The 12,722-nt window shown below is 41.3% G+C and overlaps 1 protein-coding gene across 2 annotated transcripts; it reads right to left on the bottom strand.

Moving 5' to 3' along the window:
* Nucleotides 1-1,303: 1,303 nt before the first annotated feature.
* Nucleotides 1,304-12,041, bottom strand: LOC134659825 (phenoloxidase-activating factor 2-like). Of its 2 annotated transcripts, XM_063515531.1 has the most exons (10): nt 11,939-12,041; nt 9,705-9,841; nt 8,927-9,016; nt 6,331-6,448; nt 5,588-5,776; nt 5,238-5,355; nt 4,588-4,693; nt 3,961-4,142; nt 2,850-3,014; nt 1,304-1,511 (listed from the first exon to the last, which is right to left on the bottom strand). In XM_063515531.1, the coding sequence occupies exons 1-10, from the start codon at nt 11,941-11,943 to the stop codon at nt 1,332-1,334; spliced, it is 1,290 nt and encodes a 429-aa protein (XP_063371601.1). In that variant the 5' UTR covers nt 11,944-12,041; the 3' UTR covers nt 1,304-1,331. The 2 variants fall into 2 exon arrangements, with proteins under 2 accessions (XP_063371601.1, XP_063371602.1); XM_063515532.1 differs by lacking the exon at nt 8,927-9,016.
* Nucleotides 12,042-12,722: the final 681 nt, after the last annotated feature.

Genomic DNA, 12,722 nt, shown 5'->3' with positions numbered 1-12,722 from the left:
TGTGACTATTTATTTAATGTTTCATAAAAATACATAGGTAGTAATATTTTCTTTAGTACCTAACATTTGTTTACTTCACCAATTTAACCATTCAAACTGGTTATCCAATATTTTCTATAGAGTATTAATATTTATTAATTTAATTCTTATATACACCCCTAACTGTGTATAACTTATAAAAACAATTCTCAAATAGGGTAAATCACGCAATGACTGATCCTTTACAGACATTTAGTCCCCATTTTTGTAAGAAAGTCACCAATCCTTAAAATAAGGTTTAAGAGTCTAATCATTGGAAGGGAAGGGGGCGAGTCTCATAAGTAACTGACTGTCTGTCAGTTACCTCTTTACGCTTAAGTCGCTGAACCGATTTGTATGAAATTTAGTAAATACTAACTGACATGGCAAATGGAACAGATAAACAGATACACAAGTGATCTTGGGTCCTGTTTACCTTTTACGTAACCTGAAAGAGCATTCTGAACCCATACGAAATGATATTCAACATCAATCGTGATTTAAGCATACAAGAAAAATAATCTCGTATAGAGATATTGCAATTTAACTGATCGAACTCCCTTTGACTGGTCTACGGTCAGATTAGCAATTAAGTCAACTGCTATGCAAGCGGATTAAAGTCCAGAGCACACCGGCTGCGTGTCCGTAGACGTCCACGAACGCTTAAATGTTGAAGCCACACGCACACGTCACGCAAGCGGTGTGCCGTCTCCCATAAGAATCTGTATATTACAACGCGTACCCGACGTCTACGCACACGCACCCGGTGTGCCCAGAGAAAGATCTTTCTCTTTTACTAGTTTTACTCCAATGAAGGCGTAATTAGAGTGACAGAGGAAAATGCCCGTAATTTGCGAACTCCGATTTTCACGACTACCTAACAGACAAGCCTATAACTTGATGGTCTAAGAGCCGATGGGGAAACCCTCGACAGTCATAAAACTGCCGGCCTAGCCAAGGTGACAATCGATATTGCTTCGACAACGAAACGCTTTGCGTCTCTCTATCACTTTTCCATATTAGTGGCGTTTCGATCGTTATGGAGCGTAAGCGATTGGCATGTTGGCTACGCGGCTAGCACGTTGACTTAGGGTCTCCCCATACTTATCGACGCGGATTCGGCGAAAGCCGATACTTAGTAAACAGCATAAACAGGTAAGGTTCGGTTCGGCCGTCGACGGCCGACGCGTCGGCGTCTTTTTCGCTCTTATTGCGTGGACATAAAGTTTCATTTCTATTGGCATTGCCGATTCCGCGTCGATAAGTTTGGGGAGACCCTTATACGCCGAGCAAGTTCCCGCAGCCGATGTAGTCTATAACTTGAAGGTGTAAGAGTCGGTAGATAAGCCTTCGGCGGCCATTTTCTCTCCAATCCAGTCGTAGAACTGCGGCACGTTGACGTAGACCCCGGGCACGGCGTCGCCGCAGCCGATGCCCCACGCCACCATGCCGTAGATCGCGAAACGGAGGGAGTCTTGCTTCGGATCGACGTTCTGAAACAGACAGAATGATAAATGCCTTAGTAACCTCCTAAGGCCCACGGTCCTACCTATAGTACCTATTCAGTTCGATGTAGGTAATTTAAAGTGGAGTCCAGACGAGACAATTTTTCGCCAATCTGATGAAACTTTCCGATCGAATCTGGCTATGCAAACGCAAACACCAATTTGATTCCCCGATCAAATCAGCAGGTGCGGACACAAAAATGCCAATTTAATTTTCGAAGTTAGTATTCTATGGAATGCAAAAATTAGTGATTAAATTTGTGTACGTGTGGACGCTAGATGAGATTGGCGCCAATTATTTTCCTGATCAAATCGGTCGATTTGCCTAGCTCGTCTGGGCTCGCTTTTGCTTTTGTTTCGTTCAATTTTGAAACAATGCAAAATGAACTCTATTTCCTACAGTTTAGGTTCAAATTTCAGTAGCAATTTTTGGATGTTTGTTTCGTTTGTATGGCTGGGTAGTATTATATGATCTGTGGCTGGGCCTTGGGAGGGTAATCTTAGTCGTCCAAGGACGAGTGGAAGCCAAGTCCCGTGGTCGGTCACCTCGTTGGATAGACCTGGCGGCCTAGCCAAGGTGACAATCGCTTGCGCTTCGCCATCGAATCGCTTTGTGTCTCTCTATCACTCTTCTATATTAGTGTGACAGTGACGGTTGCGTTTCGTTCGCTACGGAGCGTTAGCGATTGGCATAGACAACGGGGCCTGATAAATAAAAGTTGAAGCACAATCCACAAATTTTTCCATAACGCTGAAGATCGTGACAAGTGGGGTGCACCGCGAGGGCTGCGTTATACATCGCTTTAGAAGGAGGGAATATTCTCGCCAATTCTCGCGGATTTTGATGCGGTTTTTAGGGTTCCGTACCCAAAGGGTAAAAACGGGACCCTATTACTAAGACTCCGCTGTCCGTCCGTCCGTCCGTCCGTCCGTCCGTCTGTCACCAGGCTGTATCTCACGAACCGTGATAGCTAGACAGTTGAAATTTTCACAGATGATGTATTTCTGTTGCCGCTATAACAACAAATACTAAAAACAGAATAAAATAAAGATCTAAGTGGGGCTCCCATACAACAAACGTGATTTTTGACCGAAGTTAAACAACGTCGGGCGGGGTCAGTACTTGGATGGGTGACCGTTTTTTTGCTTGTTTTGCTCTATTTTTTGTTGATGGTGCGGAACCCTCCGTGCGCGAGTCCGACTCGCACTTGGGCGGTTTTTTTTTAATAGATAAGAGTGACCCACGAAGGTTTATGTATAATTTGTTAACCCGTGCCGAAGCCAGGGCAGGTCGCTTGTAACTAAATAAATGTGTACTCGACTTACCCCTATAGGACACACGAGGGAGGACCCCCCGTCGCCCGCGCAGGTGTCCCTGCCCGCCTCACCCCCCGCACACGTCAGCGAGGGGTGCAGCACGAAGTGCGAGCCGAGGCGAGTCTTTCTCAGCTCCTTCTGGCATTTGTCGCGAGGGACCCAGGGGAGCTCCACCTGAAATATGGGTCAAATAAAAAATTACAGTAAACCCTTAAAATTATTCATTTTATCATAAATAAATGCACTACCACAAGCCTCAATGTTGTTGGCAACTATCAAAGGTTTGCATAGATGGCGCCATTATAGATTGCCCCTTTTTCTATGAGATTTGGCTTAAAGGGCTGGCATGCAGGGCATTAATTGGACACAATTCTAGGGGTTGACAGGGCAAGCTATGCTAGCGCCATCTACTAAATACTTCGACCAGCCAACCCCATAGCTAATAATCGTTTGTTTTAATCTGTCATTTTCACTATGTATCATCACTATCACGTGCTATCACTACATAGTATAAAACAAAGTCGCTTCCCTGTTTGTCTGTCTGTATGTATGCTTAGATCTATCTTTAAAACTACGCAACGGATTTTTATGTGGTTTTCTTTAATAGAGTGATTCAGGAGGAAGCTTTATGTATAATGTGTTAACCCGTGCGAAGCTGGGGCGGGTCGCTAGTTTGCAATAAAGGGATAAATCATAAATTAGGTCCACCATTCCGTCGTGTGATTAGGGCAACTGGTCGTAATTTTGTGAACATTTTCATACAGAATCTTCCACAGAACAAGTTAGAATGGCAATGCGAGCAGGGTACGTGTCGCCGCCGGTTTTGAGCAAACGCTCGCATGCTACTCGCCTGCGCTGACCGAAAAACGAAGTAAACATGCCTTTTTGCGCCACAATAACCAGATTAAGAAGCCAGACATCAAATCTGTCTAAAGGAGGCGTATCCATTCACCACGCACACAAGGCGCTAGCTAGTTTTTACTAGCGTTGCGCGAGTGTTAGTAAATGTGGAGAGGAACGAGCGGCGACACCGGTTCCGATACTAACTGCGCGCGATAACCATTCTAACCTCTTTAATATGTTCTGTGGAATCTTCATTTTGTCTTCCATTACCCCTCACCTTCTTAAGCACGACAGCATATTTGTCCTTGTCATTAAATTCCTTGCCCCATCCCATGCTCTGGCAGCGGGCGCCAGCGGGGGGCGCGTGCGGGGCGAGGCACGCCACGCCGATGTGCGGGGCGTTGCCCAGCGCGTACGGTGACTCCAGGATTAGGAGGGCCACGCTGTTGTATACTGACGCTGAGGAGTAATACTTCAAATTAATACAAAGGTTTAGTCAGCGGTCGGCAACCTGCGGCCCGTGAACCTGGCACTTGCGGCCCGCGAGCCTCCCTGGCTATTTTGTATGTAATATTGACGAACGACAATGTCTGATAAAGTCATAAATATTAACAAAGTACGGCCCGCGTCAGCATCGTTTTCGTATCTTTCTACCCTCTCCCTTTCTATCTAAACCAGCGGTCGGCAACCTTTTAGCGGCCAAGGGCCACATAGTAGTTAAAACTAGAAAGAAAGACCACTAGAGACTAGAGAGGGTAGAAAGATACGCTTTATTTAATACACTTCATTCATTTCATTCTTACTCTTAGGATCATCTACCAAAAGTGGCCTCAGACTCCTTCAGCGCTCCTTAGTGCTTTTCTAAGGTAAAAAGGAGGATTGTCATTCAGGGTTGAACACTTACGTCGGTAGTAGTCAGCGTGCTTGACGACCTTCTTAACATTACGCTCCTGGTGCGGGTAGATCTCCTTGTTCGTCTGCGTGTCCCATTCGCCAGCACGGCATTTTATCTAAAAACACGAACGTTCAGTTAGTTTTACTGGAATTTTTCCGCAAATCGACAGCCATTGTGCCTATTTTGAGTAAAAAGTTAGACAGCACTACTCTCACCTCCCAAGCTCCTCCACGAAACCTATCAAGGTTTTCGTTGCTTCCTTAAAGTGCACGGAGACCCAGTACAGTACCTGCTTCTATATACTTCTACCTGATTGCAGTCCAGAGGTTGTAGGTATTCCACATCTCTTGTCCATTCCGCGGGATAACATTGGTTGTTTCCGCACGTCTCAAAGTGTAAGGCCTGAGTGGACGCTCGAAGCGGAGCGTGCGGCGGGGCGTGCAGCGTGGCGTCGGGCTCACAACTGATTTGAGCAGCGTGCACTAAGGCCGCTCCTATAGATACGCTTGCATTTGTTTAACATGCACGCCGCCCCGCCCCGCTGCACGCCCAACTCGAGCGTCCATTCAGGTTTTACACTTAGACAGGCAGGGTTATGGATATTGGTCTGGTCATTGAATAAATTGTTTTAGGATGGAAATTGATTGAAACCAACATACCTCATTGGCCTCCTTCCCGTCAACTTTGTGCGCCCCCGTGAGCACAACCTGCGGATGGATGATCGAGCCGCCGCCCATGTAGTCGCTCTGGGACCACGCCGTGTTGCCGTCAGATCGCCTGAAAACAGAGCGCTAATAGGTACAAGAAAAGTATCAGAATGATGATGGATAATAAATAGGCGCAGCCTGACGTACGGGGCACGATGCGCGCGCTCCAACACCGGGCGCCTTTGGCGCCCTCAAGCTAAAAGAGTCGGGCGTACGATGACGAATGGGTCGATCTGGGTGCGCTCCTATAGGTAATTTTAAAGTGACTTGAATCACCGGGCTACATAGAGAGCCAAAATTACTTGAGTATAGCGACCATCCACGGGTACTCCCCGAACTCTGCCGAGGTCCCGTCGTTGACGATGCGGAAGGCCTGCGCCCCAGGGTTGGCCCAGCCACACTCGGTCTGCTCCACCACTGGGGGAGGGGGCTTTTCCTGCTTCTGGTTCAGGAGACAGCACACCTCCAGGTAGTGGGGGCACTCCCGTTGTCTGAAAAGAATAGGTTATAATATTATTGTAAGAGTTTAAAATGGTCAACTCACGTCACATATATCCGGCTAGAAGGACCACTTTCTATAAAGAGTATTGTTACCTTAGCGTATGTTATGTAAGTAACTTTAATAGTAGGTATATCCTAAAAAGGTCAATCGTGTACTAATTTATTTATTAACAGCGACATTTATAAGGATATTCAAATAACCAGCTAACCAATGAGTATCAATTGAAAGATGTCCATTTCTAGACAAAGGTAAACATTAAGTTGTGGAAATCGACAGATTTGGCAGCTAAGCTGAACCCGGGTTGCTAATCTAAGACGCGAATGAAGGAAATGTAAAAGAGAACGTTTATAATGAATGATCACCCAGAAAAGCACCAAAATTCCAAGAAACCAGGCAATTTCAAGATGAGTTTTACAAGAAACATGATTGTTTTTATGTCGTGGTATTCATAATTGGCATTGGGAATAAATGGCATTAAAATAATGAAGTGGGGTGGTAAACCTTTGAGTATTGTGTGGATAAATAACTGCTCCTCTCTTTTACCGTATGTCAATGATAGAGTTTCCATCCGTGTTGACGGTGCCGACCTCCGGGTTGCACTGGTAGTGCAGCACGCAGACGCCCTCCTTGCCATCCTTCGTCTCGCAATCCGTGCTGTTGTCTGGAAACGAATTACATATATTGGAATAATTAGGGCAGCTGACCCAGCAACATGATCTATTTTGTTTTATTCCTCTAGGTTCGCGACTTCGCCTAATATGTATTCTTCCACCAGTTCCACCCCAGTTAGTTTCTTTTGAGCGTCGGCGTCTAGTCAGCGATATGGAAAATGGCGTCGCTGCGCAGTTGCGCCAACGTTGCGTCGAGCAGCAGTTATAGAGTTGACTAGACGCTCGGGAGACGCTAGTGTGGAGTGGCCCACTATGTTATATATGATATTTATTATGTGATGATAAACACAACATTCGTTTTAATCCTGCATCAGTGTGGTTATAAGCACGATAAAACCCGGCCACCATTGGGAATCCATTTCAATACTGTCATAATACTAAACCATACCATACCATACCTCAGCCATATAATACCGTAAAATGGGGTGAGTAGGGTCAAAACTGAAATTCAAACCTCGATAACATTTTATTTTTACATATGAAAACTGAATGGTGTATATAATAAGTGTTCCGGACGTTTGTATTTTAGTTTTTATTTTATTTTGAGTAGTTCCATTTCATAACTTTGACGATAAAGAGGAAAACCCACCTCACCCCGTAGTGCCTCGTATTTGGGGTGAGAGGGGTTTTCATACAAAGGTGATTTTGGAAGATTGTTGGATCGATTTTTTTTATTATGCGTATTACTATAGCTCCATTTTAAATTGGAATACATTATTTTTGTAGCAGTAGCCTTAAAATCCCTTCTCACCCCCTTCTCTCTCAAACCTTCTCTCCCCATTCATAACCCACCTCTCCCCGCGAAACCTACTCACCCCGTTTTACGGTACTATGTAATTCATGCACTGTAAATGCCTATTAGCCACGCTATTCAATTGTTTTTCAGGTAATTTATAATTATATGTTTCATAGTTTAGCAATATATATGTCACCGTAAAATTGTAAACACTCGTCAGATTATAATCTCGCTAGTTAAATTATTAACTGACGGTAGGGAGATTATAAACTAACCTAACCTAACCTATGTTAGATTATAAACTAACGGGTTCACAATCTTACGGTGTCATATACATATATATATCGTTATATATAGAACAATGAACACTAGTTAGGACTTAGATCTCATGCTTTGAAGCACAGAACATATTAACTTTGAAGTCTGGTCTGAGACAGTCACCTAAACTGACACATCTTGCACAACGAAGCAAAAATATCTTACACCAATATAATTTAAGTACCAAATGTTACAGAGATTCCTCCTGAAGCATAGCATCAGCACTTAATTTGTTACAGAGTTGGTTATCGCGTCGGTGCGTCGTTTTTCTTTGCGATATTAAGGAGAATGCGACAAAAATATGTAGGTAAATACCACCATATATTAGGTCTCTTTGTCAGAGATGTACAAAATGGTTTTAAAAAAGCATTTAAATACAAAATGCAAAATACTTTTCAGATTTACTATTTCAAATGCAAAATACCAAATAGTTTTGCGTTTTGTATTTCAAATGCTAAATGCAAAATAGGTATTTTCAAAATACTTTTTCAAAATAAAATACCTTTTGACCAAATCTCAGATATTTATTTAGGTATTTATCATGAGAATAGCAATAGAATAGATAATGTTCGTCATTTTCGTTTCACATTGACACTAGTCAGACATAATAGCCGGTTTAGACTCTCGTGGCTCGCAAGCTCGTCGAGCTAATATAATTTAAACACTAACGGCACGGCATAAGGTTTATAACCGAATGACAAGCCGAATGCGAGTGTGTCGAGGCGAGCCACGAGACGCGCCGCGAGCCGAGCCGCGAGTCTAAACGGCTATAAGGCGCGCTCTCTGACCAAAGAAAAAAAAAGGACGCGCATGGCTAGCAGACGCCTCTATCGGTCAAATTCAGCAATACAAGCGTCATTCGTTCTTTTCATTTTGTTTGACTGGTAATGTTGGCTAAACTTAATCACAAAGTATTTTGCATTTTGAAATGAATATTAAAAATGCAAAATACATCTCGAAAAGTATTTCAAATAAAATACAAAATGTTTTTTACTAAAAGGCATTTAAATGCAAAATACAAAATAGGTATTTTGCATTTTGTATTTGCATTTTAAATAGAAATATTTCAAATAAATCGCATCTCTGCTCTTTGTTTCCCATAAAGTTTTAAGTCATAATGTATTGTTTGTCATATTATCATTAGTCATAAAACTGAAACCGTTAACTTTTCAGGATTTTCGTTTTATGGCAATCCTGAAAAGTGACGCGTTTTTGAACCAAATGGATTACGACTAAAGAAAATGCGGGCGAATTATGACTAGTAACGAAAATGACTTAAAACTTTTTGGGAAACAATAGAGACCCAGTTAGGCACCTTTCATGTCGCATGTCGGCATAAGATATATTTTTGCGTTGTTTCATTGTGCCTTATTATTCAAGGTGACTGTACACAGGAGGTTGCCATGATTCTCACCATTGGTGGTGTCCGGCTTGCCATATAAGGCTTCCAGACGCTCCCTCTCGGCTGGACTGATTTCTGGCCCTCTGGATGGTGTGGAAGGCACTGAAGAAATATATTTTATTGCAGTGTTGCCAGATGGTCTCTAAAGTCACATTTTTCGTAAGTTTTGCCCAAAGAGTAAAAGTAAGTATATTTTTAGAAGTACCTAAGTATAGTTTTGACCCTACCGTCTGTGATTTGTGAGACAATGTGCATCGCAAACTGTCTCTATCGCATAATGGATTAGTGATAGAGAAATAACTACCGTAAAATGGGGTGAGTAGGGTCGTCAAAACTGAAATTCAAACCTCGATAACATTTTATTTTTACATATGAAAACTGAATGGTGTATATAATAAGTGTTCCGGACGTTTGTATTCTAGTTTTTATTTTATTTTGGGTACCTAGTTCCATTTCATAACTTTGACGATAAAGAGGAAAACCCACCTCATCCCGTAGTGCCTCGTATTTGGGATGAGAGGGGTTTTCATACAAAGGTGATTTTGGAAGATTGTTGGATCAATTTTTTTTTATTAATGCGTATTACTATAGCTCCATTTTAAATTGGAATACATTATTTTTGTAGCAGTAGCCTTAAAATCCCTTCTCACCCCCCTCTCAAACCTTCTCTCCCCATTCATAACCCACCTCTCTCCGCGAAACCTACTCACCCCGTTTTACGGTACACTACGCTTCGGAGCGTTAACGATTGGCATCTTGTCTACGCACCCTGTACTGAACTGTGGTTTACCTTTGCCCGGTGTAAGGTCAACGTCGGCATCTCTGTCCTGGGTCCCGAAGAGGGCCTCTAGCCTCTTCCTCTCTTCATCCGTAACGTCCTGACATCTCGTCCAAGACAGGCACAGCAGCACCAAGATAAATGAGTACCTGTAATAAATAAATAAATAAATAAATAAATATTGGGGGACATCTTACACAGATCAACCTAGCCCCAAACTAAGCAAAGCTTGTACTATGGGTGCTAGGCGACGATATACATACTTATATAGATAAATACATACTTATATACATAGAAAACATCCATGACTCGGGAACAAATATTTGTGTTCATCACACAAATAAATGCCCTTACCGGGATTCGAACCCGGGACCATCGGCTTCACAGGCAGGGTCACTACCTACTAGGCCAGACCGGTCGTCTGTAAATAAATAAATAAATATTAATGGACATTTTTACACAAATCGACTAAGCCCCACGGTATGCTCAAGAAGGCTTGTGTTGTGGGTACTCAGACAACGATAGATATAATATACAAATAGGTACTTAAATACATAGAAAACAACCATGACTCAGGAACAAATATCTGTGCTCATCACACAAATAAATGCCCTTACTGGGATTCGAACCCAGGACCGCGGCTTCACAGGCTTATAAAAGTTTTTTTTTTCTTTTTTGTTACCCTGGTTTAGTGTGTGGGACACTCTGGGGCAAAGGCGGAGGCTCCTTTCCTCAACTCAACCCTGTCGTTTATATTTAAATTTAAGTATATGCAATTTTTTTTATTACCTTAAAACCACTCAACTACCTAACGTACCTTATAAGGCCCGATTTCTTAGGCTTGCTAACTTCGAACTTCCAACATTTCATACTTTTATAACCAATGAGTTCAAATTATGGTACTACTTTAGTACCATAGAGTGGCGATGGGCCTTATTTTTCCTTCGAACCTGTTTAATTTAATAATAACAATCACGTTCACCAAACAATATATACATAAATTCTCACAATTTACGCGAAATTGCTTTGCCACTCTTGCGGGTATAATGCAATTTCATAGATTTTTAATTTAATTTTACGCTTATAGGTATTTTGTTTCTATAAAAGTCATAATTTCGTTAATATGCAGAATAATCAAGTATAGGTTATCAATGAATTAAGGTCAATGTGAGACGATAATGGATTTAATAACTTCTCGCGTATTGTCGATATTTTATTAGGAAACCCCAATGTCACAAAAATGTTTTTTAAATTGGCATCATCAGTTGATAATTTTAACAAATAGTAGTTTTCTGTCACAAAGGAGCAAAATGCACATATTTACGGCGAGGGCGTACATTGAATCCTGAACGAAGAGAAGGATTTCACAATTGAATCCCGAGAGTTGCGAGGGATTCTAAAAGGAAACCCTGCAGAGCATAGTGAGGGTTCAAGTGGTTACGCAAAAGGTGGAAATAATTATGCTAGGTACCAATGTGACACATACATATATTGCTTGTCACGTCAGCTATGAGGAAAATATGATATTTCGAAATATTATTTAAGCTAAGAAAAGTGCCACTTTGTTTTCTCCATTAGGAGGGAATACAAAATGCCACTTTGACCCAGGAGGAATCAAAAAGACCTTATACATAAACCTTCCTCTTGAATTACTCGTATCTGTTTAAAAAAACCACATCAAAATCCGTTGCGTAAGTAGTTTAAAAGATCTAAGCATACATACAGACCGATCGACAGACAGCGGGAAGCGACTATGTTATATTTTTTATACTACATCGGTGGCAAACAAGCATACAGGCGGCCCGCCTGATGGTAAGCAGTCACCGTAGCCTATGGACGCCTGCAACTCCAGAGGTGTTACATGCGCGTTGCCGACCAAAACGACGTTGCGTTGTTATATAGATGTATACTATATATACGTAGTGATAGTGATATACAGATTTCTGAATAATTTACAGGTTTGCAAAATAATGGAGAGATAGCTTAGGCAAATGACTTGACCTGCGAAGAAAAGTATACACAATTCCTCAAACTGGATATGATAATAAAAGCAATGAGTGTACAGCAAAGTTCAAGTTTAGGTATATGGGACGGTACTTTCTTGACGTCGTCACAAACTCGACCAACAGGTTCTATTAAATTGCGATAACAAATAAATTAAAAAACAATTCCACACCGCATAGTTACTATACTTACCTAAAAGTTTTAATAAACACGTTAAAGTTAATTTATGAAAGTTCACTCACCTCATGTCAGTTAAAAGTAAATGTTTTGACTAGATTTTAATGTCGTTCAAGATGGCGGGTGGCGCGCCGACGGACCGCGCTCGACTGCCTGCTTTGAGGAAAATAAACTTGTTTATTTGAGATCTTTAACGAAGACGTCGTTGATATACTTTGATTATTTTGATACAATGACATAAAAGGTTGTTATGATAATAAGTATTCCAATTTTTAGCAATAGAATTAAAAGTAGTTAGGGTAAGTCGCCAGTAACTGGCCACCGGCCAAGAACAGGCCACCCTAAACTAAAAATGAATTCTATTCACCTATAAACAGAATTCATTTACATATAAGGTTTCAATACAGTTATAGGCTGGCCACTGGCCAGTGCCAGCCTTCAATAACTTAGCCACCTTATACTATTGTAGTTCGCATATAATTCGTTTTTTTGTATTAGAAATAAGTAAACAATCTTGACGTGTAACAATTATGAATCTAATACGATCATTTTATATTCTTCTGCTTTCATAAGTAATAGTGACTGATTTTTAAAAAGCGTTTTTAATTAAAAGATCGCTTACCTTCTTTCTAATGCTAAAAAAAACGAACTATAAAATGAATTATTTTATTTTATTTTATTTTTATTATGTTTATAGGTGAATAGAATTCATAATAAAATTAGTTTAGTGTGGTCAGTTACTGGCGAATTACCTTATGTTAGGTACCTACATTACTCGATCATGGACTTTTTAGTAGTACCTTAGTAAAAATGGTTTCACGGTTTTAGCGCATGTGAATCTAAGAACAG

This window comes from Cydia amplana, chromosome 25 (genome assembly GCF_948474715.1).
Source record: "Cydia amplana chromosome 25, ilCydAmpl1.1, whole genome shotgun sequence".
In the NCBI taxonomy this organism is placed as follows: Eukaryota; Metazoa; Arthropoda; class Insecta; order Lepidoptera; family Tortricidae; genus Cydia; species Cydia amplana.
This window is presented reverse-complemented; position numbering and strand designations above follow the sequence as displayed.